We start from the raw sequence: 17590 nt of genomic DNA on the forward strand, positions 1-17590 counted from the left end.
CCACAGCAACACAGACACTCCCAACCTTTCCCAAGAGCTGCAACACAACCACAGGCACAGCAGCATCCCCAGCAGTGACACCACTGCTCTGCTCCATTCTGCCCTGCTCTGCTCCTCTAGTCACAGCTGCAAGCCTGTATCTCCACAAGAGGCTGTGGCCTGGAGGCGAGGAAGGAAAAAGATCTTTGTTCACAAACAAACCGTGCCACAAACCCCATCCATGGGTCTTCCCACATAGCAGAAACACCTGACCATTCAGAAGCAAATTTAGAGCTTATTCACAGGGTGAGAACAAAAGGAAGCTTCCAACACAAAGGGTTTATTTATTTATTATAGTATTTATTCTGACTATCACTCATAACAAACTACAAACTACGAGCTATAAACTACAAACTACAAACTTCAAACAACAAACAACAACAAAGGCCTCCTCCAGGGCTAGTATCTCCTGTCGGCCATGAACTCCTGCGTGGCCATGATCAGAGGCGTCAGGGAGGAGGCTGGCTTGGCTGATGTTACAAATGGATGCTGCCCAAAGAGAAAAAGAAGCAATGAGCTTCTACTTTCCCCACAGGCTGAAGCAGGCTTTCTCTGGCTAGCAGAAAGATACAGAAAGGAGGGCATTCTGTGCACCTCTCTCTCCACATCCAGGACCTGCAGCCGCTTTGCCTGTTACCTGCAGAAGTTCCTGGGCAGACCAGCGCCTGTCCTCGTCCCTCTCCAGGCAGCAGTGCAGAAAGTCTCGCAGCCACGCCGACTGCTGCCTGGGCTTCTGCAGCTTCGGGGGGGCCCCGGTGCTTATCAGCTGTTGAACCTAGAGAAGAAGGAAATGCCACACTCTACCTGTCTCCTTCGCACCCCAAACTGCTCACACAGAGCCCATTGGACAAGCTCCACTCTGCAGTGGCACTTTACTCCCTGCCACAGGGTGGTAGATACCTTTCCTACCCCTACTAAAACAACCCAAAGCCAGAGGCAGCCATAGCCAGTCCAGTAGGCAAAGGCTCTTGCCTTGACCACTCATTTCACTGGATGATGGAATCAGCAGCAGCTCCATCAGCTAAAGCACACTTTGCTTCTCTGAGCACTGACACAGCCTCTACAAGTGACATGGAAGAGTGACTTTCATCTCACTCTTCTATTTCCAAGGATTATTCCATAAAATGCAGCTCAGCACTGCTCACTGCTCCCTTAGGCAAAGCTTCTGCCAAGCAAAAGGCATCCTGATTTTTAGGTCCTGTTCATGCACAAAAATGGCAAGGGGATGATCTGGCCAAGAAGCACGAGAGACTGTGCAGCCTGGAACCTATCATTTTCAGGTGTTGGCAAGCTTCCCAGGCAGAAGAATGGGAGCAGATTTTGTTAGGGTGACAGCAGTGTCTGAGAGCAGCTGCAGCGTACCGTGCGGGAGGTTTTCATCAGGTACGGAGGCGCTCCGTCCACCATCTCGATCCCCACGATGCCAAAGGACCAGATGTCCACTTTGGGGCCATAGGGCTTCCTGGTGAAAATTTCTGGCGCCATCCAGTAAGTTGTTCCAACAGCTGATCTCCGTTTGTTCTGCTCGGTGGTGAGCTGAGCAGCAAGGCCAAAATCAGCTGAGGAGGAAAAACCACTCTGATCAAGCCAGCGTGAATTAGGAAAGCAAACAAAAGAAATCCCCATTGTACCAATGTCCAAGAAGGCAGTGTGGAACCCAGCTGTAAAGAGGCCATACCTCAGGCCTGCAGCCAAGGAAATACGGAATTGGCCACTTAGCAAAACCCCCCAGTTTCAGGCAGTGGATTTTAGTCCCCTGAAGCTATTAGACTGTAACTGCCTTGCTTGGGAAGGGACACACACAACCCAAAGCCACCCCTGAGCCCTTCTTCCCAGCAACACTTCCCTGCACCTTGTGGCTGTGCTCTGTGCTTGCAGCAGGGCAGCCTGCACTGCCACAGGCACCACTGCAGGGAACTGGAGCCACCCAAAGGCAACCCCACACCGCAGCCCGCCACGGGTGAGCCTGGCCACAGGCACCACTGCAGGGAACTGGCAGCCACCCAAAGGCAGCCCCATACCGCAGCCTGCCACGGCTGAGCCTGGCCAGCAACACCCACCCAACTTGACTGATCCATCCAAGCCCAGGAGAATGTTGTGGCTTTTGATATCTCGGTGGATCACTTGCTTGGAGTGCAGGAAATCCAGGCCTTGCAGGCACTGAGAGAGGAAAAAGAAACACGAGCCTAAGTGGACTTCATCCCACAGGCAGAAAAGTGGCACATCTGCAACACTGACTTCCTGGGGGATGGTAAGCCATGGCAGGACAGGCTGCTGGCAAGGGCAGGAGCCTGCTGCTCCACCACGAGAACAGCAGTGCCTTTCTAAGTGAGGGTATGTTTGCTTCTGAAAGAGAAAGGGCAATTGTTCCTCTGGCCAGTGCCCTGCAAACACAGGCTGAAGGAGCCCTGCTGCAGTGGCTGTGCTCTCTGCAGCCAGACAGCAGTGGATGCTTTTGCAAACACCGCTTTGGGTGCAAGGCTCTCCTTTGAGGCTGAGCTCTGGGAAAGTCCTGTGAGTATCTCTTCGTCTTTGCCCCTTGCTTCACTTTGCACCACCAGCACCTTTGCCCTTACAGGGAAGGAATGCAGCACACACAGGCTCCAGGCAAGTGTTTAGAGAGGCAAAGACAAACACACCAGAAGAAGGGCAGGGACACTGGCAGGCACTTAGATGCTCTTGCTACTGCCAAGGACATAAGAGAAAGGCTTGGAAGATGAAATCTCTCCTCTCCTTATCACCCATTTGGAAGGACCATCCCAACCAAGCCATGGGAAGCACAAGTGCCATCCCTTACCTACTGAGAGACAGCTGCTATCTCTCCTTCTGCCATGCGAGTCTCCCTGATGACATCATGTAAAGAACCTCCGTCCATGTATTCCATCACCAGCCAGAGTTCCTCATCCACCAGGTAGCTGAAAGGAGCAAACAGCCTGGAGATGAACGCACGCACTTACACAACCTGATGGATTCTTGTTTCTGTGTCTCTCTCAGAGGAACACAGGAGGAAGTGAGTAGTCATTCCCGACGCTCTGCAGGGCTTGAACTCTGAGCAGTCTAAAAGACAGCTCGGTATCCACACCAATGCAACAGGCCAAGGGAAATACAATAGACAGTGCTTTGTCAGCACTTCAGACACAGGGAAAAAATCAAATCCCAAACCCAACAAAAAAAATGTGGAGAGAGGACAGGAACTTGGAGGCTGTTGGCTCAGTAAGACAGGGCCCAGTCCTGTCTTTGAAAGTGCCCTTCACACTAGGTATGCCAGGAAAGATGAATGCAGGCCCAATGCAATCTCCTCCCAAGACGCTGTAGATCAGCCCAAGAACAGGAATTAACAGCTCCATCCTCTTTTGCCAGCGACCAAAGGAGTGGTTGCACCTCTGGCTTGCAGGATGAGAATGACCTTTCATGGCAGGACAGCAGAACCACTCACCTGTCTACATAGTTCACAAGGTTGGCATTCTTACTGCCACGCATGACCTGGATTTCATTCAGGCACAGCTCACTGCTGCTCTCTTGCAGGAGACTAATTTTCTTGATGGCCACCTAAAACAACATGGAAAGCCATGAACCAAAGAAGTCTGTGGCACAGGAACACAAAGGGAACATGAAGACAGTGATTATGGGATGACAGTAGCCCCAGCTGGGCTGGGACAAACTGCCTTGTGACTGGACATCAGACCCCATGCTTGGGCACCTCCCAGGACAGAGAGACAGATATCCTTTGCCTTGTAAACCTGGGAGAAACATGGTCTAAGCTCTCCACCTCAAAGCTCTAACAACACTCACTGTGCCCACTGTCTTCCCCAGGACCTTCCTTTATCATCCCCATTGTCATTGACACACCTCTTGCAAGCAGGAATCGATTCTGTGCCAGTAGAAATGGAACAAAACTGCTGGGAAACCTTGGGCACTTCTAGGGGGCTTGATCATTACTCCAGCAACCACTAGCATTCTCCATTGCACAACTACAAAGCAAACTCTTACAGACATGACTGATAAAATGCTGTTTGTCCTAAAATCATCCTCAGGGTTATTCCCCATAAGAAACACAACCCTACATATTTCACGGAAAAAATGCTGTGATGATGAAAACATCATTAAGGACACCTCCAAAAAAGACAATCCAAGCACTTCCTCACTTCAGGAATTTGCATTTCGTTCCACTAAAATACTTTAATTCACACCACTGATATTTGCAATTACTGCCTGACTGTAAAAAGAAATAACCCATGCCTTGATCCTCTAGGGATGCACACCAGGCTCTGAGCAGGACTCAGGCCCTTGAGACACTCCTTGCAGACCTTGCTCTCTCTAAGCACAGATCCCAAGGGCAGCACTGCAGGTGGCTGCAGAACTGCCAGCATGATTTCCATGTATTGGCTAACAGCCAGAAATGAGAATTCAGGAACGCTGCAGCCCCAAAGAGCAGTGCCATGCTCTGAGACACCACCTGGGCACGTAGACCCAGCCCTGTGTCCTCCTCTGAACGATACCGCTTGGCCTCCTTGCATCCCCTGGGGCAGCTGAGAAGGACAAAATCTGTCCCCACTGTATCTGGCAGGCAGACACTGCTCTGCACTCCATTTGCCTTTGCAGCAAAGCTCCACTGGCGAGCCAAAGCTCAGCCACAGCTCACAGCAGAGGGGAGGGCACTCGAGAGCTGCAGAAGCTGCGGCACTGCTTGAGGCTTACCTCTTCTCCTGTGGCAGTCTCCACTGCCATGCACACAGTGCCGAAACCCCTAGAAACAAAACAGCAGCAGAGAAAGAACAAGTCCTTTAGTCCCTGCTAGTGCAAAACACTGCAGTCCAACAGGAACAAAGTCCTGGAGCAAAGAGTAAATGGAACATGACAGATTCTTCTCTGGGTCTTTTCTCCCTTTTCTCTTTCTCTAGCTGTGCATGTGTCGGATTTTTCCAGGAATATGCCCGTTGGGTCTTCTTACACCTCTCCTTGGAGTCTGTCTGCCAAACTCAAGCACTACCACTCAGGCTTTTCTGAGAAGCCTGAAGCCATTAACAGCCATTGGAGGAAAGCCTCTAGACACAGATCCCTTCTCCAGCTTGCAAGGAAAGTAGTGTCCAGCCACAGCCATAGCAGGCAAAGGCTTCCATTGCTGCACACAAATGGAGAAATCCTCAAAACACAGGGTCCTTAGGCAGCTGTGTTCTGGGTCCAGAGCCATTGGCAGCTGCTTCTCTTCGATGCAACAGACACTGGAAGGACTCCACTTTTCTGGCGACTTCTTGTACATTTGGCTTCTGTTCTGGGGTGACGTTATGATGCTTGTTTCCCCAGTCACTTGTTCTGTTTATGCTGGATGTTATATTCTGTGCCTCCAAGACGGGATCAGACAGTAGGGGCCGGGAGAAGAGGGAGCACAGAGTTTTGTTATCAGCTGCACTCTCCCCCGCAGTCTGCTGGAACACAGAACTCCAGTGTTGTGGTCTGGGCACAGATGGGGCCACACACCACACTCCTTTTGCTTTTTAGTTAGTTTAGCTAGCTAAGGTAGTCTGAGTTTCGCCTTTAGTGTTTTTCTTTCCCTTTTCTTGGAGCCATTCGAACCTGCTCCAGACTGAGACCCAGCAAAACACTGAGAGCTCACACTTTGTAGCCCACCAGGGCCTACTCTGCAGCCTTTCCCAGCACTGGAGAATGACAACCCCCAGGAGAGACTTTCTGAACTTGCCATCTCTTCAGAGCAGCAAATGAGTTTTGTCATCCGGTATTGTTCATTTTGTGTGCTGGGGAGTGATTTCCCTGTTAAATAAACAATTTCTTTCCACTTCTGTCCGAGGAAATTATTCCCAAACTGGCTGGGGGCAGTGGCCATGTGGGTTTGCTTTTAGGAGGGGCCCTTTCTGGAGGTTTCCTCCAAAATTCGCCCTAAACCAGAACACCTGGTACAGAGAAAATGTTGCAAATCAATCCCATCTACAGTCAGCAGAGCTGGCTTTCAAAGGGAATAGCTTGGTGGATTCTTTGCAGCAAACGCCTAAACCCCACAGGATCCACGAGGAGTCTGCCATCAGGCAGATGATGCCTTTTCCTCTAGAGTGCATTGCCACTGGGCATGCCCCTGAAACTTTGCCTTTTGCCACCGCAGCCACAAAAGAGAGCTGCTTCTTTCATTTCTGCTTTTGGCTTCTAGACTAGGTGGTGGTCATCCTGACTACTGAATTTTATTTGTGGCAAAATATTGGAAAGAAATGTTACTGAGAGCTGTTCCCTGACAGCTGTCAGCTGCTAGCTTGACCTTTGAGACAATGAAGTTTCTCCTCCTTTCATTCCCACGTATTCTGTATTCTTTTGAGACACTCAAAAATTATTTCTCCTATGAAAAGCGGCAAACAGGTGCAAACACACTTGAGGGACAGGAGAGCTGCCAGGTGCTGCTCTTTGCCGCAGACAAGACATTGCCAGCATCCAGGTGTCTTGGCTGTGCCTTCACAACACAGCTATAAATGCTGGCCAGCATTGAGAGATCACCTGGCATCATCTTAACGCAGTGTCTGAACAGCTTTGGAACTTGCCTGATGTCACTCTGGGGAGATGGGACACGAGCAAAACACACTGCCCCTCTCTTTGAAGAAGGAACTGTGGCTGCACTCACCCTTTGCCAAGAGTTTCCAGTTCTGTGTATTTAGCCTCAGGATCTCCCTCGCTCACCAGCATCTCTGTAAAAATCCCAAGGACAGATGCTCACTTCAAAAGAGATCCCACCCTTCATCAGATCACAAAGGCAGCCCCACTCTTCGGGACACTGGGCCCTCTCAACTCAGTCAGTCGGGAAACAACAACACCACTGCACCAGCACCACCTCAAAAACAGCAGCAGCAAGACAAGCAGCCCTGCAGCACAGATGGCCAGCACTAAACTAAAAGCCTAAAGTAAAATCTAAGCACACAGAGAAACAGTCAGAGGAGACAGGGATCAGAAAACTCTAACCAAGAGAAGTGATTGTTGTCTATAAACATTAAGGGCAGCAGGAAAAACAAAACCTTCCTGTTCTTGGCAATGAACACTCTGCGACATTCAACACAAGCTTTCATCCTTGCAAACATCAAAGGCATCTTGGGTTCTGGAATCAATTTTTGTCATCAGCTGCCCTCTCCAGAACAGGAAGAATATTGCAAAGTGCTTCCAGCAGAGCCCAGATCTCCAGCTTTAAGCAGGACTTTGCCTAAACAATGCCCTTCAGCCTTTCAGGAGCAGCAGCTCATGTTATAAGCTACTGTGATGGCCTTAGGAATGAGGTCCCTCAGCCTTTAGGACAGGCTGAGTGCTGAAGATGACCTTGGCCGTGCCCACAGCAGCTGGGCCCCGCAGGAGCTCCTTGAGGCCTACTCATTCGCGAGGTCACGGCCTCCTGCTCAGCCAGAAACAATCTCTGCTTGGCCTTTTGCCTACAGGGAAGCTCAGGCAAAGCCAAACCAGGCCGAGCTGCTCTCAGAGGCAGGAGCAACACCCCGCTGATCCCTCACCACCTCAGAGCACAACAACAGATCCTGTGTGGAGGAGGCCTCAGGACCTGGCACTCAGCTGAGCAGGAGGTGGGACAGCTCATGCCGGCACACGCGCACACAAGGCACTGCTCCGGCACACAAGGATCACAAAGGACCTACTCAGCATGGCCAGGCACTTGTCCTCTGTCCTCTCTCGCTGCTGCTCTCTGCTGCCAGACGAGCTGGTCATGCTCCAGGTGCACGAGCTGCTCGTGCTTGAGCTTCCAGCCTGGGCACTGGAGCCTTCTCCCGAGCCTTCAGCTGCAGCTCGTGCAGGTGCCAGGACAGAGGAGATGGAGCTCTGGGACAAGAAATGAATTTGGGTCACAAATGAGCCTGGCAGAGATGCCCCCATTCCATTTCAAATGCAAGCCCCTAGGAAGATGCTGCTGGCCACACCCAGGGCTCTTCACCTCTCAGCTTGTGCAGCCCGCTTCAACAGCTCAAGGCACAAAATCCAAAGGCTGCTTTTACATGACGGACAAAATGACACCAAAGACGCTGCTACCCAAAGCAGGCACTTACTGGTGTTGTTTGCTCTGGCCATGGGCTGACCGCAGGGCCAGGTTCATCGGCACCTTCCTCCTCTTCAGCCTCTTCCTCAGGTACAGAGGCAGCTAGAGCAGGTGCTGACGCTGCCCTTGTGCTCTGTGGACAGACAGCAGCATGAGGGATAGGAAAGAACCTGTCATTCACCACCTTACCTATATTCAGCTACAGGCCCTGCTGCAGCTCAGCTCTTCCTTTAGCTACTGACTTTAGCTGCTCTGTGGGGAGGGCCAGGTCCCTGCTGGGGACAGTGCCTCCTCGTATCCTGCAAGCTTGTGAACTGCATCTTTGCACTGCTCTCCTCACAGGGGACAGGGAGCCTGCACAGCCACTGGCCACCAAGGACCTCACTTGTACCCCAGGAGCATCCAAAGACATCCTAATGCTACCTCTTGTCTCTTACTAAGACAAATTCACAGCCCCTTTCAGAACAGTAGGAAGCTGCTGCATAAACAATCCAAGTTCCACTCTGCTTTTCCAAGCTCCACTGACTGGGGGAAGGGCCGGAAAGATTCCAGCCTCCAGCATCTTCAGCCAGGCACAGGAGGTGCTGTCTGATCAGAAACTTGCAGCTATGCTTTGCTCCAGCCACAGCACGACCCAGAGCTGCTACTTACTGATGCTGGATGCTCAGGCCCTGCAGTGGCAGCAGGCGCAGTTTGGGGAGCATCTTCCTCCCCTCTGGCCTCTTCTGCAGGAAGACACGCAGCCAGAGGATCCTCCGAGGTTGGTGTTGGGCTCTGCAGACAGACAGCAGTGTGAGGGACAAGTGACCTTTTCTATGTTCAGCTCTAGACCCAGATGCACTAAGGAGAAATCATCTGCAGAGAAATGGGTTTCTAAGTTGTTCCCACTGAAGTAAAATGGGACAATTAGAGGGGACTGCACTCTCTTGTGCAGGGGAAATTCCGTCATGGCTTAAAGCACCAAGCAACCCCACTTCCAGCTGCTTAAAAGCTCTGAAAAGGAATTGGAGAAAACAGCCTGGGCTCCTCCTGCTGCTGCTGCTCTTGCTGCAAAGGGTCTGGACTGTAGTTTCATTCATCCAACCAGGCTGGCACTGGACTGCAACACACCCAGCTCACAGCTTGCTCCACAATTGTCAAATGCTACCAAGGCCAGAGACTTCTTTCCCACTCACCCAAAGACCGGATTCTCTCCAGGCACGGGTGATGTGACCTGCAACACACAAGGGAAAAACAACCAGATGCTGGAAGAAAACTGCCTGTGCTGGGCAAGCCCACAAAAAGTCAACCCAAAGACAGAGCATTCTGCTTTCACTACATCACTCCAGCTGCAACCCCTGTGTCACACAGCAAGCAAGTCAACAGCACAAAATATTGCCTGGTGTCTACCTTCTATCCTCTGTGGCCACTCAACCCACAGAAACTTGAGATTCAGAAAGGCCCAGTGGTTCTGTAACAATCACTGCTTCTGCCCCACCCCACCCAGCAGGAGCTACAGCTCCTCCCTTTCCTGTGCTTCAGTTTTCTCAAGAGATTGCATGCAGCAATTGCCATGAGCTCACTGAAAACCTTTCCCCGGAAAAGCTTCACCCAAGTGCCCCTTAGCCAGGGTGGCAATTCTATCGTGACACAGCACAGGAACAGCTCCAGGGTTCGGGAGCATACAAGAACTCCTCTGAAATGTCTATCTCAGAGGCCTTTTCCAAGCTGATTCTGTGACTTCATCACAGAACAAATGGCTCTTTTAGTGTGCAGGAAATGTCAAGGTCCACAGGCGCATGCTGGGATGAGGGAATGCAGACAAGAAGACTTGAACTGAGGGACATTCCCTCAGTCCTGGAGAGCAGTGCACAGCTTTTACAAGGACTCCTGACAAGCTCTCCCACTCTTCCTATCTTGGAAGTTGTCTTCCTTGAGCCAGTAAACTGAGGAGACTAAACTCCATAGCCACAGGCTGTGCCACAGGAGGAGTGAAGCCCCTGCAGGCCACATTACAAATGCTACCCACTCCCCACTGGCTAGAGACACCCCCTTCTTGGCTGGAGCTGTTGACAGCGGCTTTACCCAACCAAAGGCCTCTTTGTGGCATTTTGGTTTCCATATGCTGCAACATCTACTTACGTGCCAGGTGGGTGAGAAAGTACCCAGAATAAGCCACGGAAAAAGCTGCGCAAACTGCAGCACACACTCCCTCCATGGCTTGAGCAGCGCTGCTCAAGTCTGTACCAGACAACGCCTGTGGGAAAAACCAAAAATATTCCGAGTCCTGCTGGCAGAGACCTCGTCGATCAGCAGGTTCCGCCTGCAGTGAGCGTGCCACAGAGCTGCTCTGCACACTGAGCCCTTCCGGGCCTCAGCACAGCAACTTTGCCTTGACAACGCCGGGATGCGGCCGCTGACATCACAATAGCAGCCGCCCTAGGCTGGATTGTGAATTCATGCATAGAACCAGACCTGCTCTACACCTAATGCCAAAAAAATCCTGCAAAGTTTTCCTCTGCTACGAAGCAACACAAAAAGCCCTCCTAGTCCATCACCTGTTGCTCAAGGCATGTAAGAGTAGAAACACACTTAGCCCCTAGAGCCCACACTGAGAAGCTGAGCACTGAGAAGGGACCAGGATGTGAGGAGCTGCAGCAGTGGTCTTTGACCACTATTTCTGCTGAGCAAAAACCAGAAAGCTTATTCCTTTGTTCTAGAAATCAGAAAACAAGGAGAAGCACTGCTTTAATTACATTTAGAGGTTTTTCCTAGGTACAGAGACATGGTCATGGATCTTTCTGTATATATATATTTTATTTATATATACACATATATATATATATCTATATATATGTATGTGTATTATATTATTGAATACTATATATTCAAAACATTTTACATCATAGCCATGGGAAATGGCATTCCCACAGCAGGGAAATGCCATGACAGAAAATGCAAGGAGGATCGTTCTGTATGACTCACTCTAGCAGGGAGGCCTTGGGACCAAAGCACCACCACCATTTTTTCCCCCATTTTTCTCCTTCCACAGTATTAGTCAGGAGGCGGGGCTGAGATGGGGGGCACGGAAGTGACAGCTTTGACACACAGCTGAAACCATCAGGGCCAGTGTGGCATGTGGGACTGTTTTTCCACTGCAGCAGAACCAGGCAAGCCAGAGTGGTGACACTGATCCCAAGTGAGTCCAGCCAAGCCAAGTGGAGCCCAGCAGGGTGGTAGGAAGAGGCAGCTAAGTGGCAGATCCCATTCCCACACACATGCCCAGCGTGGCAGACTGATGGCAGCAGCAGTGCCAAACAGAGCTCTGCAGGGACAGAGAGACACCCATCACCATCGCCACTGCCACCATCCCTGCTGCAGAGAGGGAGCAGAAAACTGCCACTGCAGGTGCACAGCTCCTCCAGGCAGCACCAGCAGCCCCCATCTACCATCAGAACCATTCTGTAAGCCGTCGCCATCCTGTCTTTGTTCCAGGGGCCCCATGTGACACTTCACCTTTGTTGCTTAAGCCATTACTCCTTTTGCACTATTTTCTTCTTATTGTTGTGCACTGCTTTTTATTTCCTCACTACATTATAACTCTAATAGTTTTAACCTCTCATTTATTGTTTTCTCCATTGACCCTTTCCATTGTCATGGAGAAGGAGAGAGAGGAGAGGCTTTACAAGGACTACCTCAAGAAGAGGACATAGAATGGAGGGAAGGCCTTAGAAAGAATAAACAACCCTCATGCTGCTGCTTTTGCAAGGAATAAATATCCAAGTTTCTTAATATCCAGCCACAAATCTGTGGAGTCTTGACAGCCAAGAAGCACAGGAACCTGGACACCTTGTTGTGAGAGACTAGAGGAGATTGCTGGCTCAACACTTTTCAGGGGCTTGTATGTGGGGAAGGGGCAGATCAAGCCTTGCTCTGGTGAGGCCATGCCCCACTCAGCACGCCCCACACCCCCAGGCCTGTATCCCAGCCCAGCAGTGGCCACTGATCCCTGGCACACCAGAGGCAATGCTCCACACCTGTGTCTGGGGCCCCTAACCCAGCTCCTAAATGGCCAGGTGAGTGGGAGCCCCATGTGGGGGAAGGCCCCAGGAGAGCCAAAGGCTATTTACCTTGGGATATGTGGCCACCACATGTCTTGACCCTACCTCTTCTTGGAATTTCTATCAGCTGAACACCACTGGAACCTGGAGTGATAGCTGTGTTGGTTCTTTTCTGTCATCTCTTTTTCTCTTTCTTCTCCCTTTTCCCTCCTCTCAGATTTTTGAAAATAACTTAAAATGTAACAGGTTTAGTAATCTAAATGTAAATTAACTTACTAAGATTATAAGTTGAATGGGCTAAATTAATGCTTCATAGAATGTTTTATGTTGATTGAATCCTGCTCTAAATTATTTTTGGCTTTAAAGTTCTCTTATTTTCAAATGTTGCCAGTGAAGGGTTTTGATGTTGTTCCGAACTCTTGAGAACATCTCGTCAGTATTTCTCCTGCTTTTCTAACTTAGAGTACATGAACAAGTTTAAATCCTTTTAAAGTATCTCATAGAGCAATGTTTTTGGAGGCTTGCATTTTAATTGGCACAGCAAGCAGGGTACTCTTGAGGTGAGATGGGCCTTTTATACAGCATTAACTGTTCATGACATAATAAAGGAGAAATAAATTGTCAGTCAAAGCTGCTCTTTTCTGGCAGAAAAGTAATAGAATCCCACGCAGAAACTGATCTGAACTGCTCTCCACTGACGCACTTGCTAAAAGCTTATATAGAAAGCTTGTCCAGCCCTAAAGAGAGATGGGGATGGAGAGAAACTAGCACCATCCACAGTTACTTGTGGAGAAACATGAAATTTGGTAGAAGAAAATTAAAAATTCCCAGTAAAGGACCATGCCTGGTATGCATATGCATGGAGGTTTGACTCAGAGCTGTATGGTGCCCATCAGCTGGAAAAGGAGCTGCATCAGCTGCAAATTGCTGAGCCTGAAACAATAGCCAGCCTCAGGCCAGAGCAGGAATTGAATGCCAGGATGAAGCCAGCCCCCAAACCATGAGAAACCAGTGAAACACGCTCTTCCAAAGCCAAAGAGTTTTAGAGTTGCAATTCAACACTGCTGGGGAAGGCCCGGAAGCAGTGTTTTCCGTAGTCCAGGAACAGCCAGGCCTTCCTGACTGCAAGGTCAGCCCCACAGCCCTTGGGAGGCCTTTAGTGCCTCAAAGTCCAACCCCGCCCCTCACCCTAAACTCTCCCCACCCCTATAAAATACAGAGGCAGGATGCCCCGAAAATGATGTCACCTTCCTCTGCTCCCTGGAGGAGAGGTTCGGCTCTGCAAAGCCAATCTTCTTCCCTCCTCATCCCAAGCCCTGCTCACTGATAAAGAAGGAATTCACTTACCAGGATGCAGTGTCTGCAGTGATACCTCATTCTGCAACAGAAGTGGTTGAACTACACGGGAAAATAAGCAATGATCGCAAAGAAAGGGAAATGGAGAATGTTTTGCGAATTTGGATTTGGGGGAATGAAATAGAACTTTTGGAGAAGGAAGCACATGGTGAAAAGCGCTGGTCTTTTGCTCAGGGAACAACTTGTGGTATGAAAAGTTTGGACCCCTTGCAGAGGGGGGAACCCCATACAATGCATGAGAAACAGCTAATGCCTGTTGACCTTCTTCTGTGTTATTGTAAGTTATTTCAACATTCAAGGATCAAAACTGAGAAAACAAAATCTTGGCACCACCTCCAAAAAGTTATGGTTGTTGATAGAAGGTGGTGGATTGAAATATCCCTAGAGGCTCTCTGGAAAGAAAATGGGGATTAAATGGGGACTCAGTTTCCCCGGATTCTTAATGAAACTTTGCAAACTGCTCCTGCCCTGCCTCCTTCTGGCAGCCCTGGCTATTGAGCCTTGTCTGCCACCAAAGGCTGGAAGCCGAAATGCTGCTGCTAGAGCATAACCCTTAGGAGAAAATGCTTTTATCATCGTGCAAGTTTGTTGTTTTGGTCTCACTAATAAGCCTGAATGTTCAAGAATGTCCTCACTAGTCAGGAGACTGGGTGTACATCCAGACCCGGAAAGGAGAGCCACTTAACCAGAAGTGGAAAGGACTTTTGATCCCATGGCTGTGAGATTTACAGCTGGACACTCCTAAATTATGTGATTAAAGTTAGCTCTGGACACATGGAATTGTATTGGACAGTCCAGTAAATGTAACTCTGCTGCAAATAAAGCTGCAGTGGACATTTCTAAAGTGAAAAAACATTAAATGTTTTCTCTTTTTGCCCATTTCCAGAGCAGTGTCCCTGGTATGGCAGCAAGGCTGTTTGTTCCTGAATTAGTCAACCATCCTAGCAGGACCATGTACCTAATGACTACAATAGCAAGTATGGCTTTGAGTGCCAGAGGGGTAAGAGACCAAGAAAGAAAAGAGAGCCATGTCTGTAGGAGTGTGCACCCTAATGGCAGAGTGGCAAAACTAGCCTTTGTCCCCCAGAAAAGAAAAGAAGGCCAGAAGTTTCTCTCAAGGATTAGGTGAAAAGCCACCTCATGGGACCTCAGGGACTTCACCAAATACTTGAGGACATCTAATTGGATAGAAGCCAAAAAGTCCCGCTTGATCCATCAGGGAGAAAAAGAAGAGAAGAAAAGAACTAAGTGCTTTTGTGAAGTGTTTTTACCAGGAGCAGACTGCTGCACCTGGCTCGAGTTTTTCTCTTTGTTATTATACCTTTTATTAAACCTTTTTGTTTCTAACACTGCAGCAGAAGTCATCCTCCTAATTTTATGCCCCCAGAGTAATAGATAAGCTGTCCTTGGGTGTATTATATTTCTTTTGAGGGCTTATGAGACCTGGCTAAGAAAAAGAAACATAATAGAGCAGAACTGGGCAGCAGCAGGGGGTACTACAGTGCACTCACAGCCACCTGCCAATGCAGCTGGCCAAAACTAAAACAAGCACAACCAAAAACCCAAACACTACAGGTGCTTGGCCTAATAGCCTGGTTACTAATAACATAAGAAAACAACTATTAAAGATGACACCTGGGACACCAGCTGGCCAGAGCCATTTCCCAGCTACCCCAAAACTTGCCTTTCTCTGCGAACACAGAGGTTTCAGTTGCCCACCTTTCAGAGAGAGGAGCCTGCCAGACCAGGTTGAACATTCAGCAATGTCTACTTGAATGATCTCAAGCTTTCAATCCAAGCCCAAGCTTATGAAGTGTGATTCTTCCTTTAATTTCCTAGATTCAAAACTGATTCTTCAGATCTACGCATGAGACAGTTCTCCAGATCTACTGAGGACATGGAATGGTTTGGAAAGCAAACTAAGGAACAAGTCAAAAAACCAAATTTTATAGGGCCAGGGAGAAAATGCTAAGAGGAAAAAGAGCAATTGTGTTTCTATTCCATCCTTATTAGCTATAACTTGCAATTGCTGTGGGGTAGTTAAGAGTTTATTCAGGTTGACAACTTGAGTCAAAAGTTTATTTCATTCCTGAAGCTGCAGACTTGAAATGCTTCAAGTTCTTACATCCCAGGGGAATCCTGTATGCAAAATACTTGAAAACACATTTTTTATCAGAAAGAAAAAGAGATTTAAGCATTGTTGCAAGTGTTTTATATATTCATAGAAATATCAAACTACTAGGTTAATTCCTAGTTAATTCCTAGTTAATTCCTATTTTTATCTTTTGCTCTTGTGCTTATTGTTCTCTTATTCCATATTCTCTTACTACTTGTAACCCACACTAATCCTATCTCACTGCATGCAATAATAAAGCAAAGAATTACCTAAGGGATGAAAAGAAGACATTCCTCACTATCTTGCATAAGGATGAAAATGGAACATTTCAAAGACTTCAACAACTCATTTCTCTGAATAGGAGCAAAGAAATAAAAGGCAGCAAGCTTTAAACACTCCACAAATTCTAGCAGAAGTAAGCAGCTCACAAAGGGCACTAAGGCAGGGAGACATGTGGACACGTGCACACCATCACCTCATCTGACAAAAATGAACCTGTTTCACAGCACCAGGCAGTTCATAGAGCCAAACTCCTTCCCCAGCCCCATGGGAAAGCAGTGTCAAGGCACAGGAACCGGGAAGTGTCCCAGGGTGCAGAGATAATGCTGGCAGCATTTGAGCCTGCAGCACTGGCTCAGACACACTGAAGTTCAGCTGTTGCTGTGCAGCAGTTTCTTCACACTGGTAAGTTTCATGGGGCTGGCTGTATTTTTCACAACAGCCACTTCAGTACAGGACGGGTGTAGTGAAAAGCACCGCAAGCTCCTTTGCCCTCGGTGGATGTTTGCCATGGAAGAGCATACTCAAGCTGGCTCTTCTAAAACCCAGGGTCCTTGTTCCCTTCAGTGTGCTCAGCATGACCTTCAACTCCATGGTGCTGTGCAACTGGAGCAGCAGGACAGGGACCTCTGCAGCTTGAGCTGCCCTTGTTCCTCTCTGCCCGTGCACAGACGACGGCGTGGAAGAGGATGGCAACAGGGCCCTGCATGTCCCTGGGCTCAGGATTTGTGCTGCTTCAGCTCCACAGAGGGAGCCACGAGTCATGTGAAAAAGCCAAAGTGTTTATTAAGGGAAGGCAAAGTGAAGGGGTGAACTGGGAGGGAAAAAAGGGGATGGGCAGGGCTTGGGGGCTAGAGGGAGGGAACTACCAACAGGAAGGGAGGAGCTCCTGAAGGTTGCCACAGGCTCGGCTGTGACCAGCAAGAGCTGCTGGGCCTGCAGCTTCAGCTGGTCCCCTCTGCTCTGCAGTTAGTCCCATCTTCAGTGGGAAGTGGGGGTGGCCAAAGGACACTGGTTCTTCCCATCCTGCAGGCGCAGTTCGGCAGATCTTGCGTCGAATGTCAGCTGGACAAATTGCTTTATAAAGGAGGGGCACTCATATTCGCTCAGGGCTTGAAGGGCTGGAAAAGAAAGGAACAGTGCCACGGTCACAGGCCTGATTGCTGGCATCCAAGCAAAGCCTCCTGCCAGGGCCTTCCCACCCAGCTTTTGCCATGGCCAGGAGTGAGCGGCTGACAAGGGCTTTGGCCAGAAGGCGCTGGCCTCGCATCCCGCACGTGTCTCTGAAAGCTCTCCGGGCTCTGCTCCCGCTGCCCCTGGTCCGCACAGGGAGCAGAGCCCTGGGCAGCCCGGGCAGGGATTGTAGCTCCGGGGCCAGGATGTGCAGCTGCCCCCGGCGGTCCCTGCTGGCACACGGCTGCCCTCACTCACCCTCACTGAGGACCTGGAGCTCCTCCTTCTGTCCCATCAGGAGCACTCCGGCCACCCCTGGCAACACAGAGGCTGTGGGGCCCCAGGCGGCACAGCTGCCCGACACGGGCGCTGCCAGCCCCGGGGCCGCACGCCCTCCTCCCCGGGCAGGGCTCAGCCCGGGCCCTGCCGCACGCTGCCGCCCGAGGGAGGGCACGGCTGCGGGAGGGCGGCGGCAGCGCCGAGGGCGGGCGGGGCTGCAGCGGCCCGGGCGCGGCTCCCGCTGCCGGGGCAGCGGCCGGGCCGGGAGGCGGGGAGGGA

At 50.0% G+C, this 17590-nt stretch overlaps 1 protein-coding gene and 2 long non-coding RNA genes across 4 annotated transcripts; all 3 read right to left on the reverse strand.

Moving 5' to 3' along the window:
• Positions 1-329: 329 nt before the first annotated feature.
• On the reverse strand, positions 330-8028 carry LOC135293184 (serine/threonine-protein kinase PAK 3-like). 2 transcript variants are annotated; one of them, XM_064407171.1, is made up of 9 exons: positions 7674-8028; positions 6662-6725; positions 4738-4786; positions 3476-3522; positions 2837-2954; positions 2100-2199; positions 1402-1598; positions 677-814; positions 330-528 (listed from the first exon to the last, which is right to left on the reverse strand). In XM_064407171.1, the coding sequence occupies exons 1-5, from the start codon at positions 7906-7908 to the stop codon at positions 2837-2839; spliced, it is 513 nt and encodes a 170-aa protein (XP_064263241.1). In that variant the 5' UTR covers positions 7909-8028; the 3' UTR covers positions 330-528; positions 677-814; positions 1402-1598; positions 2100-2199. The 2 variants fall into 2 exon arrangements, with proteins under 2 accessions (XP_064263241.1, XP_064263240.1); XM_064407170.1 differs by having other exon boundaries at positions 3476-3588.
• Positions 8029-8096: 68 nt separating this feature from the next.
• Positions 8097-10406, reverse strand: LOC135293181 (uncharacterized). Its single transcript, XR_010355301.1, has 4 exons — positions 10190-10406; positions 9244-9281; positions 8720-8842; positions 8097-8201 (listed from the first exon to the last, which is right to left on the reverse strand). It is a non-coding gene; the product is annotated as an uncharacterized LOC135293181 (long non-coding RNA).
• Positions 10407-16061: 5655 nt separating this feature from the next.
• LOC135293185 (uncharacterized) lies at positions 16062-17397 on the reverse strand. Its single transcript, XR_010355303.1, has 2 exons — positions 17291-17397; positions 16062-16980 (listed from the first exon to the last, which is right to left on the reverse strand). It is a non-coding gene; the product is annotated as an uncharacterized LOC135293185 (long non-coding RNA).
• Positions 17398-17590: the final 193 nt, after the last annotated feature.

This window comes from Passer domesticus, unplaced genomic scaffold (genome assembly GCF_036417665.1).
Source record: "Passer domesticus isolate bPasDom1 unplaced genomic scaffold, bPasDom1.hap1 HAP1_SCAFFOLD_84, whole genome shotgun sequence".
Classification (NCBI taxonomy): Eukaryota; Metazoa; Chordata; class Aves; order Passeriformes; family Passeridae; genus Passer; species Passer domesticus.

Excerpts from the sequence above, each read along its gene's own strand:
- LOC135293184 (XM_064407170.1), bottom strand. The coding sequence starts at position 7,908 with ATGGGGGCATCTCTGCCAGGCTCATTTGTGACCCAAATTCATTTCTTG. Across the intron at positions 6,726-7,673 it reads CAAGTGCCTGGCCATGCTGA|AGATGCTGGTGAGCGAGGGA; the intron begins GTAGGTCCTTTG and ends GGATTTTTACAG. Across the intron at positions 2,955-3,475 it reads CTTGTGAACTATGTAGACAG|CTACCTGGTGGATGAGGAAC; the intron begins GTGAGTGGTTCT and ends TGCTCCTTTCAG.